Below are 23,099 nucleotides of genomic sequence, written 5' to 3'. Positions count from 1 at the left end.
CCATTTGGGCTCTGTGTTCAATGTGGAAGCTGCTTGAGATTCTTTCTCTCTCTCTCTTCCCCTCCCTCCCAACCTCTAGAATAAATTTTAAAAAAAGAAAAGAAAAAGGTGCTAAGCTTCTGTTCATATTAAAGCTATAGAACCTAATAAGAAGAAAATAAATTGACAATCATCAAAAATGAATACTTACTGGGCATCCATCTACTTCATAAACAACATCAAAAATTTGCTTTTGGGCTTCTGTTTTTCTCTTATCCTCATTAATATGGCTGAAAGATTAAAAAGTTTAGTTTTAAAACTTCAACTTTTAAAACAATAAAATATGAAAACTGCATACAAAGATATCTTATGTCACTAAAAGAGATCTTGGCAAGTGGTCTATCTTAATTCTGACAACTGACTCAGTTAAAATACTTCCTAAAATCCTAAAATCAGTTAAAATACTTCCTAAAAGTAGCCTACTATATTAAAAAGTTTCACAGGGATGCCTGGGAAAGAAGCAGGGAGCCTGCTTCTTCCTCTGCCTGTGTCTCTGCCTCTCTCTCTCTGTCTCTCTCGTGAATAAAGAAAATCTTAAAAAAAAATAAAGTTTCACAGAATCCTTCAGAAAATTATGTTTTACTAATTTCTTTCCATATTATTATTTTTTTTTTTACTATACTCGCTATATACTTCCTAAAATATGTTTAAACCTTTACAAACTTCAGGTTAACAGAAGTTCTAAATATAAGTTCATTTAAGCTTTTATGAAGGTCATTCCCAAGTCACATGCTAATCATTTCATTGAAACAAAAACTAAGACTACTGCTTCCATACCAGATGAAATAGGAAGGAAAGGATACACGTTCTTCCTGAAACCAATGAAAAACCATTAAAATCTAAAGAAACAAGTCTGGGGTGCCTGGGATGCTCAGTTGGTTAAGCATCTGACTCTTGATTTTGGCTCAGGTCATGATCTCAGGGTCCTTCGATCAAGCCTGGCTCTACTCTGTGCTGGTTATGGAGTCTGCTTGGGATTCTCCCTCCCTCTCCCTGTGCCCCAGCCACCTCCTCCCCACCATGAGTAGGGTGCTCTCTCTCTCTTTTAAAAAAAGAAAAAGAGGGATCCCTGGGTGACGCAGCGGTTTGGCGCCTGCCTTTGGCCCAGGGCGCGATCCTGGAGACCCGGGATCGAATCCCACATCGGGCTCCCAGTGCATGGAGCCTGCTTCTCCCTCTGCCTATGTCTCTGCCTCTCTCTCTCTCTCTGTGACTATCATAAATAAATAAAAAAAAAAAATTAAAAAAAAAAAAAGAAAAGAAAAAGAGAGCGAGACAAACTTAGTTGTCAAGACACTGGGAAGTCAATTTATGAGACAGGAGACAAATAAGGCAAGCCCAACTTTATGCTGTCTATAAGAGACACACACTTTAGATTCAAAGACCTAAATAGGCTGAAAGTTAAATGACAGAAATACTCTACCAAACAACAGAAAAATACACCTTCTTCTCAAGTGTATGTGGGCCATTTTCCAGGTTAAGCCATAAAACAGACCTCAAAAATTCTGAAAGGACTGAAATATTACAAAATATCTTCTCCCACAACAATGGAGTAAAATTAGAAATAACAAAAGGAAACTTTGGAAAATCACAAGTATGTGGGAATTAAACAAAACACTCCGAAATAACCAATGTGCCAAATAGAAATCAAAAGGAAATTAGAAAATATTTTGAGAAAAAACAAAAACATAACATATAAAATTTATGGTATACAACTAAAGCAGTACCGTATACATTTATAGCTATAAATGCATTTAATAAAAAATATCTTAAATCAATTACCTAAACATGTTAGGTAATTGATTTAAGACACCAAGGGAAAAAAAAAAAAAAAGTAAATCTAAACCAAGCAGAAAGAAAGAAATCATAGAGTAGAAATTATTAAAATAGAGAATATAAAAACTAACAGAAAAATCAACAAAATTAACGGGTTCTTTGAAAAGATTAACAATATTGATAATCCTTTAGCTAGACTGGCCAAGGAAAAAAAAAGGCAAAAATTACTAAAATCAGGAATAAATAAATGATGGGACATCGCTACCAACCTTACAGAAATAAAAAGGATTATGAGAACAATGGACAACTGCATGCCAACAAATTAGACAGCTTAGGCATAATGGACAAATTCCTACAAAGACACAAACTACAGAAACTGATTCAAGAAATAAAAAGTCTGAATAGATCCATAACAGTAAATTCAATTAGCAATTTTAAAGCCCAAATGGCTTCGCTGATGAATTCTACCAAACACCTAGGAACTAGTACCAATTTTTCCCAAGTTCTTTCAAAAAACAGAAGAGAAAGAAATACTTTCCAATGTAATCTAAACTAGAAGATGACATCACCAGAAAATTTTTTATCAATGTCCTTTATGAATATAGACACCAAAACCCTCAACAAAATACTAGCAAAACAAATCCAGGAACACATAAAAAGGATTATGCACCATTAACCAAGTAAGATCTTATCCCAGGTATATAAGCTTGAGTAAACAAGCAAAAATCAATAAATGTAATATACCACACCAATAGAATAAAGGACAAATACTACATGATCACTTAAATGGACTCAAAAAAAGCATTTGACAAAATCCAATGCCCTTTCATGGTAAAGAACACTCAACAAACTAGAAATAAATAAGGACTTTCTCAAACTAATAAAGGGAATCTATAAAAGTCCCAAAGCTACAATCATACTCAACAGTGAACTGAATGCTTCCCCGCTAAAATCACTAACAGGACAAGAACAAGATGGTCACTCTCACCACTTCCGTTTAACACTGTAGTGGAGCTTCTGACCAGGGCAATTAGTCAAGAAAATGAAATAAAAGGCATCCAGACTGGAAAGGGAAAAAAAGAACTATCTTTATTTGCAGATGACATGATCTTATTCACAGAAAATCTTAAGGAATCCACTAAAAAATTATTAGAACTAAAACACATTCATCAAGGTTGCAGAGTAGAGGATCAATATATAAAACTCTATTGCCTTTCTATACATTATACAATCTGAAAATAAAATTAAGAAAGCAATTCCATTTACTAAAACATCAAAAGGAATAAAGTTCTTAGGAATAAATTTCACATAAGTATGACATTTCTAGAATGAAAACTCTAAAACATTGTTGAAAGAAAAACAAAATCTCTATCAAATTCCCCACTGTTCACGTTTCCTCACCCCTTCCCACCCTCAGAAACTGACAAGCCAATTCTAAAAGCCAAATGCAAATTCAAGGAATCCACAATGGTCAAAACAATCTTGAAAAGGATAAAGTTGGAAGATTATTTCCCCATTTTAAAACTTAATACACAAAGCACAGTAATCAAGACTGTGTGGTACTAGCATAATCATAGATGTATGGATCAAGAAATAGAATTAAGAGTCCAGAAATAAGTCCTCACATCTTTTGCAAAGATGCAAAAGCAATTCAGTAGAGAAACAATGGTCTTTTCAACAAATAAATACTAGACAGATTTCCACATAAAACAATGAACATCAATGCATACCTTGGCCCTTACACAAAAATTAACTTAAAGTGGATCACAGACTTAGCTGATTTTTACCTAATGATTAAAACCACAAGAACTTCTCAAACAGGAAAAAAAAAAAGTACCTTTGTGACTTTGGGTTAGACCAAAATTTTTTTTGATAAAATAACCACCCATAAAAATAACTGATAAATTCGGACTTCACAAAAATCTAGAAATCCTGTTTTTTCTGTTAAGAGAAAAAAACAAGCTACAGAGTATAAGAAAATATTTGCAAATCACCTATCAGACAAGGAACCACTGAAACTCAAATATACCATTGGTAGCAAGGTGAAATAGTACAACTACTTTAGAAACAGTTTGGCAAAAAAAAACAAAAAAAAAAACAGTTTGGCAATTTTTTAAAAGCTATACATACACCTACTATATGACCTAGCTATTCTTACCACTAGGTATGGAAAGCATATATTCATACAAAGACTTGTTCACAGAAAATAATAATAGGAAAAAGCACTACTGATAAAAGCAACAGTAAGGACTAATCTCAAAATAATCATGCTGTGTGAAAGAAGACTGATAAAAGACAATATACTGTCTACTTCTATTTAAATAAAATCCTAGGGATGCCTGGGTGGCTCAGTGGTTTGGCACCTGCCTTTTGCCCAGGGTGTGATCCTACACTCAGGCGGACCGGGATCAAGTCCCACGTCAGGCTCCCTGCATGGAGCCTGCTTCTCTATGTCTGCTCCTCTCTCTGTATCTCTCATTAGTAAATAAAATCTTTAAAAAACCAAAAAAAAAATCCTAGAAGATGCAAAGTAAACTGATAAAAACAGCAGTGTTGCCCTGGGATGGCAGATTGGGAGAGAGGCAGGAAAAGAGATTACCAAAAGGCATGAGTAAACTTTTGGAAGCAAAATGTTCCTTATCTTGATGGCAGTTAGTGATGGTGGTTTCAGGAGTATGTGTGTGTATAGAGATATCTATATCTATATATATATATGCCAAAATTATTCAAACTATATTTGAAGCACCTATAGTTTAAAAAAAAAAAAACAGAAACCATAAAACACATATATACTAAAGCTACTAGAGCATAGATCTATAACAAATTAATCTGTATACACTACACATGTATAACTAACATTGTAAGAATCTCTTTTTAGGGGGTTTTGGTTTGCTTAAATGGCAAAGACTAGTTAAATTGGCACTATCTCTGTATTTCCTTTACCTAAAAAATTATAGTTGTTTTAACCAACTGTAATAAGCATTTAAAACCTAGGCTAAATATTAAAAAATCTCAAGAACTCAGATGTGGTCAAACTCTATTAGGTTTATAAATCAGCATCACAATTCAACATTGAAATAGGAGCTCCTACAACTCAACATTTATTGAAGACCTATTATGAGCACAGCATTGAGGATAAGGATATATTAGATTCTTAAATTCCCACAAAGCTTCAATAATGTTGAAAAAGAAAGAAATATTTAATCACCTATCTTATCAGCATGGCTCATTATCTCTATAGCAGCCAATTGATACTATTCTAAGGGAAACAACAGGTCAAATGACTATTCCCCATTTGGGTTACTCTATCTTTGTTTACAATACATATTATACATAAATAACAAATACTAAAAGCTACCATCAAAATAACACTGGCAAAGTACTCTACACACCAAATAGGTAAATTGAACAAGTAATAATCTTTCAAATTTATAAAAATACAAAAAAAATAAAATAAATGTTCAAAAATTCCATGTAAAAGTGAAGCTGTCAGAAAAAAATGTGCAATTAAGTGCGATTGTCAACACAGAAGAGAATTTTTCTTCTACTTTGTATTTCAGAAGTCTTCTTAGGAAGTTGGATTTTATAGGTGACCTACATTCTGCAGTCACCCCAGTCTGACTTGTCAATACAGAATAAAAGTGTTATTCTCAAAAAAAAAAGTAATAATCTTTCAGCTTTCTCTTCTGTAAAAATAAGTTGATGCTGACCATCTACTTCATAGTTTGTTGAAAGGTTCAAATTAAATTATGTGCAGAGTATGTTAAACCTTGAAGTGTTGAAAAAAACTATTATTATTATCCTTGGTCCCAAAATAACAAAGCAAAAGCATAAAGGCTAGCTGACTGGCATATAAAATACAAACATAAGCAAAATACAAAATATACGTAGCCCTTTCAGCAGCAACGGAGGCTGGTATTCGCTAACTTGAGCGTAATTCTACTTCCAGACCTTCTCTCTAGAGCTAGCAAAGGCTCTAAGAGCTCCTTTTCAAGTACTTTAAGAAACTCTGTTTCATATAGAAGCACATCAGGGAATCTCAGAAGTCATTTAACTAAATCTATTAAACATGGTGAGGACATAAATTCCGAAGAGTTGAAGTGCCCTCATGCTCTATAAGGCAAAACAATTAATACAACAGCCTTTATTTCTGATTATAATAATCAAGAAAGAAAATTTTTTAAAAGATTTATTTATTTATTTACTCACGATAGACACAGAGAGAGAGAGAGAGGGGCAGAGACACAGGAGGAGGGAGAAGCAGGCTCCACGCCGGGAGCCCGACGCGGGACTCGATCCTGGGACTCCAGGATCATGCCCTGGGCCAAAGGCAGACGCCAAACCGCTAAGCCACCCAGGGATCCCCAAGAAAGATCATTTTTAAGTTTATTTACCTATTTATTTTAAATAATCTCTACACTCAACATGGGGCATACCCCCTAAGAAGATATGGTGTGTATGTATATGTATATGTAGATTATATATATACATATGTGTGTGTGTGTGTGTATACACACACACACACACACACACACATACACACACGCACGCACAATGGACTATTACTCAGCCATCAGAAAAAAAATCTGGCCACTTGCAACAACATGCACAGAACTACAGGGTATCATGCTAAGTAAAATAAGTCAATCAGAAAAAAAGGAAAATTACATAATTCACTCATATTTGGAATTTAAGAAACAAAACAGAGGGGCAGCCCTGGTGGTCCAGCGGTTTAGTGCCACCTTCAGCCCAGGGCGTGATCTTGAAGATCCAGGATCGAGTCCCAAGTTGGGCTCCCTGCGTGGAGCCTGCTTTTCCCTCTGCCTGTGTCTCTGCCTCTCTCTCTGTTTCTCATGAATAAATAAGTAAAATCGAAAGAAAGAAAGAAAGAAAGAAAGAAAGAAAGAAAGAAAGAAAGAAAGAAAGAAAGAAAGAAAGAAAGAGAGAAAGAAAGAAAGAGAGAAAGAAAGAAAAGAAAAGAAAGAAAAGAAAAAAGAAAAGAAAAGAAAAGAAAAGAAAAGAAAAGAAAAGAAAAGAAAAGAAAAGAAAAGAAAAGAAAGAAGAAAGAAAGAGAGAGGAACATAGGGAAGGGAAGAAAAAAACTAGACGAAATCAGAGAGGAAGACATATCATAACAGATTCTTAAAAATAAACAAACTGAAAACAAACAAAAATAAATAAACTGAGGGTTGTTAAAGGGGTTGGGGGTGTGGGGACAGGGTAACTGAGTGATGGGCATTAAAAAGGGCATGCAAAGTAATGAGCACTGGGTGTTACATAAGACTGATGAATCACTGAACAACTCTACCTCCGAAACTAATAATATACTATATGTTAATTAATTGAACTTAAATTAAAAAAAGAAAGAGCATCTCTGATTAGAGCTATGTCTCCAAGTTAGACCTACAGTAATTAGCCTAAATTTAACAATCAAGCATCCAAATCAATTCCACAGAGTTTATACTTTTAGTACATCTACAACCAACCCTATCAATTTATATTCCATTAAATTCAAGGTAAGAAGTAAGAAGTTAAAAGTAAAAGTCAAAAGAAGTATTATAAAGTATTATGAATCTTTTCTTTTTATTTCACCACAGTCAACTTCCTGAGTTACATTTGGGTAGTTTAAACGAAGACAAGAATATGCTATGACTTGAAAGTATATGAAGAAAATGTCCAGAAGTACATTCATAACATTATCAAATTTCTTTTTTTTTATTAAAGATTTTATTTATTCATGAGAGACAGAGAGAGAGAGAGAGAGAGAGAGAGAGGCAGAGACACAGGCAGAGGGAGAAGCAGGCTCCATGCAGCGAGCCTGACGTGGGACTCGATCCTGGGTCTCCAGGATCACGCCCTGGGCTGAAGGTGGTACTAAACCGCTGAGCCACCTGGGCTGCCCCCCACATTATCAAATTTCTAAATCATTGTTACTTTCTATGCAGAATAGTTTAATACCTTCAGAAATAAATGTTTTCTATTAATCAATGTATTCTTACAATACTTCTCTCTCATCATTTTCTACACTATTAGAAAAATAATTTAGACATCACTTTATAAAAACTTGCTATTGATATTTTTCTCTCCATTCATGATTCTAATTGTTCTACAATTCCATTTTAATCTCAGAAACAATAAGAAATTGAAATAATGCACTTACGTCATTACTTCCTTTAGTGATCCAATAGCTTTTTCTAGAGTGCTTTTGTCAGGATTTTCTTCAGCTGTATGCTTCCTAAGATCTGTTATGATAAAATGTTATGAGTTTTTTTATGAGGAAAAATCCAAAAAAAATAAAATAAAATAAAGAAACCCACCACCCTGCTTTGTAAAGTTAAATCATACTGCTTTGTCCATATATTTTCCTTAGAATTTAAAAAAGGACTAGAAAAATAGTAAAAAAAAAAAAAAAAAAAAAAAAATAGTTTTTTTATCTAAGACTTCAAAATGCCCTCCATCTTGGGGCACCTGGGTGTCTCAGTTAAGTGCTTCATTTGGTTCAGGTCATGATCTCAGGGTCCTAGGATACAGCCCCACGTCAGTGAGCTCAGTGGGGACCCATCTGCTTGTCCTTCTCCTTTGGCCCCTCCCCCTACTATGCACACATGCTCTCTCTCTCTCTCAAATAAATATTTAAAAAAAAAATACTGTCCATTTTGATATAGGCTGGTTAATTTTTAAAGATATTATCTAAGCTTTACTTCAAAAAAGGTTTTATGCAATGTTCCCTTAGGAACTCTCTTCTTACACATTTGTTCACAGATTTTTTTCTTCCACATTTTTTATTGGCTAAATTTCCAGAATATGTACAGATTTTCTTACACTGCTGTATCAATTCCCTATTAGTAAAGTTTGGGAACACCTAGGCTCCTCAAACTCTCTCCATAGTGCTGAGAAGTCATTATATGTTATATTTCATGTTGGAGCCCATGGCTCTATCACAGAGAGCATTCAGTAACCTTGAAAGCAGGTTTTGTTTAACTTAGAGGCTCATGACATGCTCATGTTTTGATTCTTATCTAGGTTAAGTTCCCTATGCCATGTCCCATCTGATGGTTCCCTAGTACCATACCCACACAATCTTTTAAGTTGGAATGATAGGAGAAAGGCTTAGAAACTATTTGATGGATTTCTACATGTACATAATGAAAAATAATGAAGATAAGCAAATAATCCAAAAAAAAAAAAAAAAAAAAACCCATACAGCTTTGTAAAGTTAAATCACACTGCTTTGTCCATATATTTTCCTTAGAATTTAAAAAAGCAGGACAGCTTTTAAAGATGGGGGAAATCATCTTATAAACTATTCTAAACTAGATTTAAAAACCTTTAAAAGAAAATGATCAATTTTTTTAAATTACTACTATAATTCATATACTACCCAAAATATTGTTTTAAGGATTTTATTTATTTATTTGAGAGAGTGAAAAAGAGAGAGCATGAGAGAGAGATCACAAGCAGGTAGGTGGGTAGAGGGAGAAGTCTCATCACTAAGCAGGGAGCCTGATCCGGGACTCAATCCCAGGACCCTGGGTTCTTGACCTGAGCCAAAGGCAGGTGCTTAACCAACTGAGCCACCCAGGCACTGTACCTAAAATATTTTAAAAAGGAAATGATTAAACAGTCACAAAATTAGCCTCCTTATCTGCTATCCATACTAATGTGCTTAATTCGGTTTATAATTTAGTTTTCATACTTAATTTAAAAAATATAAAAACTGACCGTGTCCTAAAAATATTCAATACTTTAGTGAGCTAAATGTAAAGGCATATATATAAGCTTTTCTTTTGCTATAAGCAAAATTTATTCATAAAAATTAACTCTGGGGCAGCCCGGGTGGCTCAGCGGTTTAGTGCCGCCGCCTTCAGCCCAGGGCGTGATCCTAGAGTCCCGCATGATCCTGCTTCCCTCTGCCTGTGTCTCTGCCTCTCTCTCCCTCCCTCTCTCTCTCTCTCTGACTCTCAAGAATAAATAAAATCTTTTTTTAAAAAAAAGCCTTCCTTACCTTTTCTTTAAAAAAAAAAAAAAAAGTTAACTCTGTAGGGATGCCTGGGGGCTCAGAGGTTGAGCATCTGCCTTTGGTTCAGGTTATGATCCCAGGGTCCTGAAATCAAATCCTACATCAGGCTCCCTGCAGAGAGCTTGATTCTCCCTCTGCCTATGTCTCTGCCTCTCTGTCTCTCATGAATAAATAAGTAAAATCTTGAAAAAAAATTTAACTTTGTAAAAAAAAAATTTTGACTCTGTTTAAGTTCTAGATTAAATGGATGCAGGCTTCAAGAGTGTTCTGTACAATCTAAGAAAAAGGTTAAGCATTAGACTAAGTATACAGAACTTAAGGTTCAGAGAAGAACTAAATAATTTGAGACATGAATTATCTCTTGCTTGTGATTTTATGCGTGAATTTTACTTACATAGATGTAAACTGATTCTGAATTAGTGACACGCCATGAAATATAAGAGAGTTTTGTTTCTGTAGAGAAACAAAAACTAAAATAATAGTCAATGTAATTGATACGGTAACAAATAAGGCATTGTAGGAGACTGAATTACCTGTGATTTTAAGATTATCCATAAAGATATTTTCTATATAAGACATAAACATTAATGCTGAAATCTAAGAAAATTATAAAATGAAAAGAATTTCAAAATTGTTAGAGCAAAACAGTTTCTTAAAAAACATCCAAAATAGTCTGAAAACAGATCAGACAAGTACCATTTAAAAGTAATGCAACACTGGGTAACCTCTGTACTGGTCGAATGAGAAGTTCAACAAGGCTTTGCCGTCCACATTCTGGTTTAGCTTGGTTTATCTGAAAGGAATTTCACAATAAAAAAAAGGTTTTCTGCAAAAATTAAACACCTTGCATTTATTAGATTACACCTCATCACTAGTGCCCTGAAAAGAACTAATAGAAGAGATGGGGTGGCAGTGATTCTCTAGATTACTGTGGTTGAATAATCTTCCAGGGCCTGAAATGAACTCTTGGCTACTCAAAGATTAACATCTTAAACACAAAGTGAGTTTCTCTGCACATTTCTATAAATTCTATCCTAAATTTCACTTGAGTTTACACCATTCACAAAAAAAAACAAAAAACAAAAACAAAAACACCGGTTTTTGAAGTATTAATTATGCGGATACTATTGAGTAAACAAAATAAAGCACTTAGAGGCAAAAGCAAATCACATTGAAAAATGTCTGAGAACTAAACCATGCATAACTTAAAAAAAATATAAGTACCTACAGACAATATTCTCACTACTCAGCTCCCCCATGGCCTCTGCTAGCTATCTAAATCTTCTGAAGCCTAATATCACTGCCACTCTCAGGTCTTCCTAAAGTTAAAAGATTAAACACTCAGGTGTTCTTACATGGTTAATTTTTACTAAAAGTATGATTTAAATGCACTCCTTCAGAAATTATTCTCAGAGTTTTATTTTCAAGAAATGTAAGTTACCTTCAGAAAAGCATGAAATCTTGGTTTCTGTTTTTCACATTTAATAATCGTTTCCTTGCTCATTTCAAAGAAGTTTACAAAGGGAGGGTACGTTTTTACCAAATCTTTTGACTAGGAAGAAGGAAAAAAAACACATTAATTTGTTATATATGTTACCCTTAGATAATGAAATTTAAAGCCAAATAATAGTCAAAATCTGATTCATTGGATGCAAAATAAAAATTTAAAATAAATTTCTTCTCAAGTTAAATATACAAATTTTATGAATTACTCATTAATGAGTTAACTGCTAACCAAAATGCATCAACTGGTACACATAGCCTAAAACTTGAAAAGCAAATGAAGACTAAAAAACCAAAGTATACTAATGCTTATTGTATTGACATAAACATGACCAAGTTTAAAAATTTCTATTAAGTTCAGAATATAATTAGTATCCAAGAACATGCTATTTATTGATGAATCCAAGCCACCATTTAATAGATCAAATAATATTACCCAAAAAAGCAACAAAAAAAGGGAAAAACATCTTGGCTAATTGAGAAGACTAACAGATATCAAAAAGATATCTGGCCTAATAGTCAAAATATGCAAAGAGCCCAGATGTCCATGGACAGATGAATGGATTAAGAGGTGGTAATATATATACAATGGAATATTACTCAGCTATCAAAAAAATGAAATCTTGCCATTTGCAATGATGTGGATGGAACTAAAGGGTATTATGCTAAGCAAAATAAGTCGGTCAAGGAAAGACATCATATGATTTCACTCATGTGAAATTTAAGAAACAAAACAGATGAACATAGAAGAAAGGAAGAAAAAATAAAATGAAATGAAATCAGAGAGGGAGACAAACCATAAGACATTCCTAACTCTAGGAAACACACTGAGGTTTGCTGGAGGGGAGGTATGTGGGGGGATGGGGTGGGTAATTGGGTGATGAGCATTAAGAAGGGCACTTGAAGTAATGAGCATTGGATGTTGTATATACAAATGATGAATCACTAAATTCTATCTCTGAAACTTAAAAAAAAAAAAAAAAGGAATGTGATAATTATTTCTTCTTTGGAATTCTCAACCAACCAGAAAAAACATGTAAGACTATATGGTGAGGGACAGAAGTTAAAAGGAGGCTTCAGAAAAGTTTATTTGGCAGAACTCAAGACATCGAAAACAATAAATTAGATTCAGAGACTAAAAGACACTTATAAACCCTATTCGCTGCACCTCTTTCAAAATTAATTTATTTGATAAAGTTAAGCTATGTAGTTCCTACCCTAGTAAAGAAATAGCACTTCGTTAGAAGCTTTTACGCAGAGGAGACACAGTAACGGCAAAAATGATACCAACTATAAAGAAAAAAATGAAAACTACAGAAAATTTTAAAAAAATCATTAATCTGCAACCATTAATGAAGGGCAAATAACCTGATACATAATAAAATGATTATAGCATACCATGACAATCAGTGCTCCTAACAAAGACCTCGGGGTATCAAGAAAGTGTTAACTTATATGTTTCATAAGACAAAAACACTTCCAATTTATTTTACAAACACAACTACGTCAAAGTTTTGAAAGCAAGCTCTTACATTTAAACAAGTACCTGTCATTCCCTTGAGACTATTTAATGAGATGATGCTTTAACCTGAAAGCCTAAAAAAGAAGTAAAATGGGATCCCTGGGAGGTGCAGCAGTTTAGCGCCTGCCTTTGGCCCAGGGCGCGATGCTGGAGACCCGGGATCGAATCCCACGTCGGGCTCCCGGTGCATGGAGCCTGCTTCTCCCTCTGCCTGTGTCTCTGCCTCTCTCTCTCTCTCTCTCTCTCTGTGACTATCATAAATAAATAAAAATTAAAAAAAAAAAAGAAGTAAAATACTTACATATTTAAGAAAGATGTCACCAATGCTTTTGCTCTCATCCCAATTAACAATAAGGTCTTCCAGATCATCCTGAAAGAGCACAAATTGAAACATTTAAGCTTGAACTTGGCGGTGCCTTAAACATTCTTCAATATTTTTGAAATATTCAAAGTAGCACCTTACATTACAAAGCATCTCAGTTTGATGTGCAAAACAATTAATATAACACATTCTTTCTCCTCAACAAGGAATTAGCTTCTTGACTAGCAGGAAAATATCCTTTGAAAAATAATTAAGAAAATATCAAGAGTATCAAGTCAGTAAGACTAAGCCTAACTTTCCAAATTGATATGATAGCTCAACATCTTTTCCTATTAACTATAAAGTTGATTGGCATTATTAATCATAGAAAACTACTTTCCATCTTGCTGCTAAAGCATCTTATTTAACATCAGCCATTTGAAACTATAATCTCCGACAGGTCAGAAAATTTTACTTAAAGGGTCAGATAGTAAATATTTTAAGCCTTGCAGGCCATATGGTGTCTGTTAGAAGTACTCTGTCCTTGTACTGTTGAAGCAGCCATAGACAAATCATAAACAACCAATGTGGCCATGTTTCAATAAAGCTTTCTTCACCAAAACAAGCAAAACACTTTACCAAAATCCAAAACTCACTGGATTTGGTCCATCAATCATAGTTTGGTAATTCCTGATCTATAAAACTCCTCTACTGTCATCCTAAAATATTAAATATTTATAAAAATGTAGAAGACATTTAAAAGCATAAGGTAATAAAACTCAAATCAGAGGATAAAATGAGATGCCAAGAAATGACATATTCCCTAGCTGAAATTCTAAGAGTGACTTTAAAGTAGAAATTAATCCAAAGCTCTTATAACCAAAAGTTCTCCAAGTGTCAACCACAGGCCCCCCAGGACATCTTTTTTTGTGGGATTCATGAGATTAAAACTATTTTCATTACAATACTAAAGCTCTACTTGACTTCCCACTTTAATTCTCTCACAAGTATACGATAGAGTTTCCTACAGGCTACATGACGAGTGATACTGCAACAGACTAAATTCAGAAGCCTGTATGATAAATAGTCTTCTCATAAGCCAGACAGGAAAAATGTCAGTGTCACTCTTCTCACTATTTCTGCTTTGGAAATTAGTTATTTTCTATAAAGATTATGTTATTTATGCTACTTATATAATGAGTTATTATAACTTTAAATTTATTGATATAATTTTTAAAGTAGACTGAATATATACACGTAAAAAGATGGGCTGTCACTTTAGCCAAAAATTAACTCAAAATGGATTACAGACCTAGCTATAGAGCTAAAACAATACAACTTTAAGAAGAAAACATAGAAGAAAATCTTTAAAACCTTAAGTTAGGCAAAATTTCTTAGATATGAAAGCAAAAGCACAGTACATAAAAGAAAAAAAATGGATAAACTGGACTTCATCAAAATTAAAAACTTTTGTACTTCAAAATAATAAAATATTATCTGCCCATACAAAGGAACAAAGTACTAACATGCAGCATCATACAAGAAATTCAAAAATATGCTACGTGTCAGACATAAGATACAATATACTATAGATTTGCATTTGTATGAAATGTCCAAAAAAGACAAATTTATAGAGACAGAAACTAGATTAGTTGCATCACTTAGTAGTCATTAACTCACTGAATAGTATATTTGAAATAGGTGAATTTAAGGACATATATAATGTACCTCAATAAAGCTGTTAAAAAATTTGAAGCATCTTGAAAAATATTTTTAAATTTTCCATTTTAATTTCAAATAGCTAATACTAATAGATAAAACCCATATTAACAAAAGTTCCTCAATAGTGTAAGAATTAAAAGGGATCCTGAGACCAAGTAGTTTAACCACTGTCCTATACTAACAGATTCAGAAAAGTTTTTAAAAGGGGAAAAAATTACTTCTGATAGCAGAAAAGTACTTTAACAGCCCAAAAATCAAGAAATAAGACTTAACAACCTAAAACAGCATTTTAAAAAAACAAAAGAAAGAAAAAGTTTATAAATAAGACTAACCTTGGGGCAATATGATGTAGTAGCTTCTGACACTAACTAGATAGTTTTAAATAATGCTTCTAGGGTTTGTTCTGTGTCCTTGGTTCAAGTTATTTAACCTCTACATGTCTCAAGTTCCTATTCTGAAAAATGAGGTATTATAATAATTCCTATCTCAGAGGATTAAATTAATTAAAAACTTGTTCAGTATTTAGAAGAATCCTGAGAGGTGCCTAGCTGGCTCACTCAGTGGAACATATGACTCCTCATCTCAGGATTATAAGTTCGAGCCCCACACTGGGTAGAGATTACTTAAATATAAAATCTTAAAAAAAAAAAAAAAAATCCTTAACAGATTGTTGTCCTGAGTAAGCTATTATTAACTGTATTTACCTATGTATTTAATATAAAGTACACAAAATATTCATAAAGCTGTAATACAAAAGAGAAAAAACTTACAGCTCTGGCAATATGATCTAGCGGCCTTTTTATAAATTGTAAAAAGCTGGGGTGCCTGGGTGGCTCAGTCAGTTAAGTGTCTGCCTTTGGCTTAGGTCATGTTCTTGGGGTCCTGAGATTGAGCCCACCTTGGGCTCCCTGCTCAGCAGGGAGTCTGCATGTACCTCTCCTCTGCTCCCACCTCCCACTCGTGTACATTCTCTCTCTCAAATAAATAAAATCTTTTTAAAAACAAAGTGTAAAAAACTTTAAAACGGCTGTATATATAAGAACATTGCTATCAGAAAGCAATATAATCTCTAGGCACTCTGAAAACAGTCTATTTCTGGTGAACCTTGAATTCTTAATGTTTGTTGACTAAGCATTTCTGCCTTCATGAATGGTGACCTCAGAAACTATTTAACGAGATCAAGCCATTTGACTTAAATCACACAGCTGTGAACCACCATTCAAACTCAAGCAGTCTAACTCCAGATTCCATTATTCCACTTGATCGATACCACAGCTCCTCTCCATTAGAAATGGGGAATCAGATGGGCAGGTAAGCCCCCAAGAGCATTATTCATAGTGCCACCATTTCTTACTATGCTCCTGTGGGAAAATGCTTCACTCAATTTAGCAGAGACCCTGGGATACATCTCCTTCTCTTTGTCCTTAACACATCAGGAATTCTCCATAGGATTCTCCCAAGTTTACCTCCTGGCCATAAGCAGAACTCTACAGTTCTAAGACATAAAGCAGAGCTCCCATAGCCTGTTAGAAAAGCAGAGAAAGTAAACAGATGGGACCAAGAGCTACTTCCTTCATTTCTTCCTTGTTAAGATTTCTTCTGTACTGCTATCTACTTTTATATAAGATGGATTTCTTTTTTACCTTGCTCATTGCACAATAAACCAAATTAGCAGATTTCCCAACATACACCTGTTCCTGAATCAAGCACAGGGTACCTTCACACTTCCACAAAATTAATAAAGGATAAACATACAAAGAAAAAGCACTCTATCCAATCCCTTTCTCTTTTGTTTCAACATAGTTCCATGCAAAAGTAGGCATTTGTACATCAAGAATGAATGTTGATAAATCCTGAAAAGCAAATATTCACATATAGGAAAAGAGAGATGTTGATAACAATCTCAAAAATTCTCATCCTAATCTAAATATCACCAGTGAATTCCCTTGCAATCAAATTAATAATGAGGTCAGGGGCCCCTGGGTGGCTCAGTTGGTCACATGTCTGCCTTCAGCTCAGGTCTCAAGGTCCTGGGACTGAGCCCCACATTGGGCTCCCTGCTCAGCAGGGAGTTTGTCTCACCCTCTTTCTGTCCCTCCCCCTACTCGTGCTCACACGCGCTCTCTCTCTATAACAAATAAATAAAATTTAAAGAAAAATGAAAAAGAGCCAAGAACTAAATAAGTAAATACAGACTTCCAGTCCTCATCTGGACATTTAAAAACAGCATGACCACCATTCAGCAAACATTTACTAACAGAAATCTAAGTGCCAGACACAATGGCTATAAACACAGTGGTAAAAACTAGTTTTACTCCTTCACAAAACTTCTGAACATTGGTTTACTTCACTTCTGAATTTAAATTTTTTTTTTTCTGAATTTAAATTATTAACGTGAATTGCTATTGTTATTTATTGAATGCTCATAGTGTCAAGTACTATGCTTAGTGTCTTCTGAATATGTAAAAAATAAAAATAAAAGTTCCACAGCCTCCAAGTCAGACTAACTATCCCATATTGCAGATAAGAAAACTGAAACATTGGGATCCCTGGGTGGCGCAGCAGTTTAGCACCTGCCTTTGGCCCAGGGCGCGATCCTGGAGACTCGGGATCGAATCCCACATCGGGCTCCCGGTGCATGGAGCCTGCTTCTCCCTCTGCCTGTGTCTCTGCCTCTCTCTCTCTCTCTCTCTCTCTGTGACTATCATAAATAAATAAATAAAAATTAAAAAAAAAAAGAAAAAAAAGAAAACTGAAACACTTAACCACCTGACTTCATACCCATTTATGCCTTATTCCACAACCCACACCTGTAACCACTGTGCAATACCATAAGATACATACACAGCAGTGCTTCCCAGGAATACTGTTAACAAGATATGAAAAACTGTACAAATTTAGGACACATTTATTCCTTTGCATATTAAGAGTATATCAAGAAGCAACATAAAACAACCTAAGTGTCCATCAATAGATGAATGGATAAAGAAAATTTGTATGTATAGAAAATGGATTATTATTAAAATATAAAAAAGAAAATCCTGGGGCACCTGGGTGGTTCAGTGTTCGAGCGTCTGCCTTCGGCTCAAGTCGTGATCCCAGGGTTCTGGGATCAATCCTGCATCAGACTCCTCATGGAGAACCTGCTTTTCCCTCTGCCTATGTCTGCCTCTCCTCTCCCTGTGTCTCTCATGAATAAATAAATAAATTCTGGAAAGGAAAGAAGAAGGAAGAAGGAAAGAAGGAAAGAAGGGAAGAAGGGAAGAAGGGAAGAAGGGAAGAAGGGAAGAAGGGAAGAAGGGAAGAAGGGAAGAAGGGAAGAAGGGAAGGGAAGGGAAGGGAAGGGAAGGGAAGGGAAGGGAAGGGAAGGGAAGGGAAGGGAAGGGAAAGAAAGAAAATCCTGCCATCTGCAACAAAGATAAACCTTGAGGGCATTATATCAAGTGAACTAAGTCAGAAAAACAAACACTATACGATCTCACTTATGTGTAATCTAAAAAAACCCAAACTAAGTATAAGTAAAACCAAACTCATAGATTCAGAGAACTTATTAGTGGTTGACAGAGCCAGGGGGTGGGGAGTGGAGGTGGGGGTGGCAAGGCAAAATAGACAAAAGTGGTCAGAGGTACAAACTTCCGGTTATAAGTAAGACATGGGGATGTAACACACAGCATGGTAACTGTGCTTAACAATACTGTATTGCAGGTTTGGAAGTTGCTCAGAGAGTAGATCTTAAAAGTTCTCATCACAAAGAAAAAAAGAATTTGTAACTGTGTGTGGTGATGCTAACTAAATGTATTGTGGCGATCACAATATATACACATATTAAATCATTATCTCCTATGCTAAAATGAATACAATGTTACATCAACTGTATCTCAATTTTTAAAAAAAGCAAGCTAGCAATAGGGTTTAAAAGAATTGACTTTGAAGTTAGATAAACAGGTATTTAAATCCTGGATCCAGCATTTATAAGATGACTTGACTTTGGAAAAATTATTTAATTTCTGGGTGTAGCAGTTTCACATTTGTAAAATGTAGACAATAATACCAACTTCTTTTTTGGTATACTTCTTATACTGTCCAAATAGATGTGGCAATGCTTGATGGCCAGCTACATTTAAAAGAGAAAAAAACTACTATTAAAAAAAAAAGAAAATACAAAAAAAATTTTTTTTTAATTTGGGTGATGGGATTATGGGCATTTTCTATTCCTCTTTTCTTTACTACTGATTTTTACAAATGTTTGACATGTATTGGTTTCATGGTAAAAAGAGCACAGGCTTTGAAAATTTTTTAAAGATTTTCTTTATTTATTAGAGACAGGGAGAAAGTGTGAGCAATGGGGGGACGGGGAGTTAGGGAGGAGAGGAAGAAGCACAGAATCTCAAGCAGGCTGCTCTGAGCATGGAGCTTGACTCAATGTTTGATCTCACGACTGAGCATGACCACCAAGAGTCAGATGCTTAACCAAAGGAGCCACCCAGGCACCCCAGGTTCTGAAATTTTCAAATGTGTGACAAATCTGAAATCAGCTAAAAAACAACTTAATAGTTGAAATATTGGTAATCCAACTTTCTAGAAAAAGCTTAAAGAATTATGTTACACATGACAAACTAGAGTGACAATCACTTTCAAAGCTCCAGTGAATCGGAGAACATGATTCTTAATTGAAATTATGATCCTATACACATAACAGGTATAACATTTTATATTTGAAGAGTACTTGTACACCCAGACCAACTAAATGACACAAATTCAAGTTGATCCATAAGTTGGTGCTAGAACACCAAGATGAAAACCCACTTACCTTCCCACCCTACTTTTACACCTCTCAGTGTTTCTTACAAAGAAAAAATATATCAAGAATACTTTTCAAATATTTAGATTAAACCTACCTGGAAATAAGGATAAACTAGGCTGAAATTTTGTAGCTTTTTAAGAAAATAAAAATTCTTTCAGAGTTCCCTTGAGATCTAGAAATAACTAAAAGATGATTATGCATTTTGATAAGGTACAAAATACAAGTGATAAATTACATTTTTATAAACTTGTAGATCTTTCAATATTTTTATAATGTGCAATAAAATCAAAGTAACTTAATGTACTTGTATGAAAACATCCTATATGGGGATCCCTGGGTGGCTCAGCAGTTTGGCGCCTGCCTTCAGCCCAGGGCCTGATCCTGGAGACCCGGGATCAAGTCCCATGTTGGGCTCCCTGCATGGAGCCTGCTTCTCCCTCTGTCTCTCTCTCTTTCTCTCTCTCTCTGTGTCTCTCATGAATAAATAAATAAAATCTTTAAAAAAAAAATAAAGAAAAAGAAAACATCCTATAATTCAGATTGATCTTTTTTTACTGGAATATGGACTAAACATTAATATGAGGTGTTCTGAGGAGAAAATTGACCAATTTTGCTCAAGCATCTTATAGGAAAATAAGAGAAAATAAAGCTTAACTACTTTTAAGAGTTCAGCTAAACCTGCCCCAACTCTGAGAGACTGATACTTATAAATCAGGGACCCTTCATCAAAGGAAAAAAAAAAAATCATTAAAATGAGAATAGGATTGTCTTATGTGGTTTTTATATTTATCTGACCAGAAATAGAGAAATGAACAAAATGGTTTCTAAGTCTCTTCCAGCTTCAAAGTTTATCAAACTGTCCAAAGCAAAACAAAACATACAGCCTGAGAGGAACAGTAAGAAAATTAGCACTAGTAACCACATGTCTCTATAGAAAAGACTTCATAAGGTTTAATTCCTTATTCTCAGGATTAATCAAAAATCAAAAAAACAGGCAAACAAATCTTAATAAGGCATTGGCGCACAGGGACATAAATGATTCAAAGGAATAAACGAGGGAGTAAGTCTTAGGTATAAAACTCATTTAGCCAATCAACAGTACCTGAAAAAAATATAAGCACAATCCAAAAAGAATTACTACAACCTAACATAAACAAATTTACCTTTATCTTCATGTGCACATCAAAGATATCAGGGATACTACCAAAAATAGTCTTAATCTCTTCTGGTGCAAGGATAGGCCCACCACGTTGTCCTTCCTCTTCCAATGGTACTTGAAATAGCTAAAAGGTTAAAAAAAAAAAAAAAAAAAAAGACTAGTTTGGATAGATTGTGGGAAAGGGAAAAAAAAGCGAAATATAGACAGTAATGAAAGGAAATGTTGATGGAAAAGAAAAAAAGGAAAAAAAATACTTCTCCCTAAATATGACTTTTTTCTTATAACATTTTCTATTTTATCCTATTTTATACATCTGCGTGTATATACATACTCTTCTGTTATGTTAGAATCTCATACAAGTTTATCACACAGTTCTACAATTCACTAAAATTATTAGAATACGAGAGTAATTTGTACTTTCAAGTTAATAAGAAGGCAATAAGCAATCAGCTATTTCCAAACATATACTTAAGTACAAACATTTTTTTAAAAAGACAAAATTATAGTGAGAAAGAAGAAATCAGTGCTTACAAGGAGTTGCAATAAGGAAAGGGTATGACTTATAAAGGAATAGGAAGTACCAGGAATTTTGGGGGGATGGAAATGATCTATATTCTGATTGTAATAGAGATTATATAAATTTTTGCATGTATTAAAATCCATAGTCAATTTCACTACATGATATTTTAAAACATAAAATTTTGGGGATGCTTGGGTGGCTTAGTGGTTGAGCATCTCTGCCTTCGGCTCAGGGTGCGATCCAAGGTTCCCGGGATCAAGTCCTGCAACAGGCTCCCGCGTGGGAAGCCCGCTCATGAATAAATAAATAAAATATTTTATAAACAAACAAATAAATAAACATTTTAACAGGCGATTTAAAGTAAAAATAATAACTTATTGTTGGGGTCTTAATATATGTTCAAGTAAAATGAATGCCAATAGTGCAAAGGGGAGAAGGAAATGAAGCAAAAAAGAAAAAGATAAAGATTAAATGAAAATACATTACAAATACTAAGGGACTACATGAAGATTATGAATTATTACTATTTTTAAGAACAATTCTTTATGTTTATTTACCCCCCCCAAAAAATGTATATATATCTCCTTCAAATTGGCATTGCCTCCATAATTTCCCTTCTTTAATACCTATTTCAAAGTGAACCAAATTATAGTTCTAAAATCCAAGTCGGATATCATCTTCCCCTTCCCATCAAAATTCTGTTAGGATGACCTAACACACTATATACAAAGGCCTTCTCTGGTTTGACATAGGCATCCTTATCTCAAATCTCATTAAAACCACTCCCCACCCCTACTCTAGACCCCTTAACCCACCCTAAACGCTAAAGCCCCTAGACTAGTCATAAAACCCTCAATGATATACATCTTCAATTGTCTGTACTGTTTGCAGAATCTCAAATACACTTCCTACCCATATTCTTTCCATGTACTAATCATACTCATACTTTAAAACTCACTTCAGGGGTACCTTTGTAGCTCAGTCAATTAAGCACTCAACTTTTGGTTTTGGCTCATGTCATGGTCTCAGGTCCTGAGACTGAGCTCTGAGTCTGACTGAAATTCTCTCCCTCTCCTTCTGCCTCTGTCCCTCCCATATGCACACTATCTTTCTCTATATATAAATAAATAAATCTTTAAATAAAATTCACATCAATTTTTATCTTCTTTATGGTACTTTTTCCAATGTTCAACCCATTGAAGCTTCTAGCCCAACACCTTCCCTAAGCTGGAAGAGTAACATTCTCACCCCACAAATCTCCAAATACCTTAACTAAACCTCCTTTATGATGCTTATAACTTTCCACTTGGTATTATAATTAGGTATGTATGTTTTATCTCCTCTTCCAGTCTAAGTTCCTTTAAAATAGGAATCCTCTTTAACATCTGGCACAATAATTTCTGTTAGCAGGCACCCAAGTATTACACAAAATAAAGAAGCTTCCGGATATTCATTAATTTGGGGGCTGAATTAAAATTAAGTTATTCCAAATCTAATTCCAAAAAAAAGGGGGGGGAATATCACCTAAAATAAAGTCTGAAGAGAACATTATTATGAATTTAGACCACAATCTTTTACAGAAAATCTTAGGTGGGTTTGTAGTAAGCATATTGGTACAAAACTATGTACAGTCTAATCATTCTAAAGGCTTTTTTAAAATGCATTTTAAAAGGCATTTTAGTGAATTTATTGATATGCAAATTAGAATTCTGAAACTCCAGTGCATTTACCAT

General features: G+C 34.3%; 1 protein-coding gene across 9 annotated transcripts in view; it reads right to left on the bottom strand.

Moving 5' to 3' along the window:
• Positions 1–23,099, bottom strand: part of ECT2 (epithelial cell transforming 2) — a 62,727-nt gene that overhangs the window by 20,973 nt on the left and 18,655 nt on the right. For 8 of the 9 annotated variants that reach the window (XM_025425606.3, XM_025425611.3, XM_049105716.1 and 5 more), the window contains 6 exons: positions 20,851–20,970; positions 13,162–13,230; positions 11,277–11,387; positions 10,532–10,628; positions 7,976–8,057; positions 191–269 (listed from right to left, as the gene is read on the bottom strand). In XM_025425606.3, the coding sequence (XP_025281391.1) occupies positions 191–269; positions 7,976–8,057; positions 10,532–10,628; positions 11,277–11,387; positions 13,162–13,230; positions 20,851–20,970 (558 nt within the window). The remainder of the gene's footprint in view (positions 1–190; positions 270–7,975; positions 8,058–10,531; positions 10,629–11,276; positions 11,388–13,161; positions 13,231–20,850; positions 20,971–23,099) is intronic. The other variant, XM_049105713.1, reaches the window with a different exon arrangement.

This window comes from Canis lupus, chromosome 34 (genome assembly GCF_003254725.2).
Source record: "Canis lupus dingo isolate Sandy chromosome 34, ASM325472v2, whole genome shotgun sequence".
Classification (NCBI taxonomy): Eukaryota; Metazoa; Chordata; class Mammalia; order Carnivora; family Canidae; genus Canis; species Canis lupus.
This window is presented reverse-complemented; position numbering and strand designations above follow the sequence as displayed.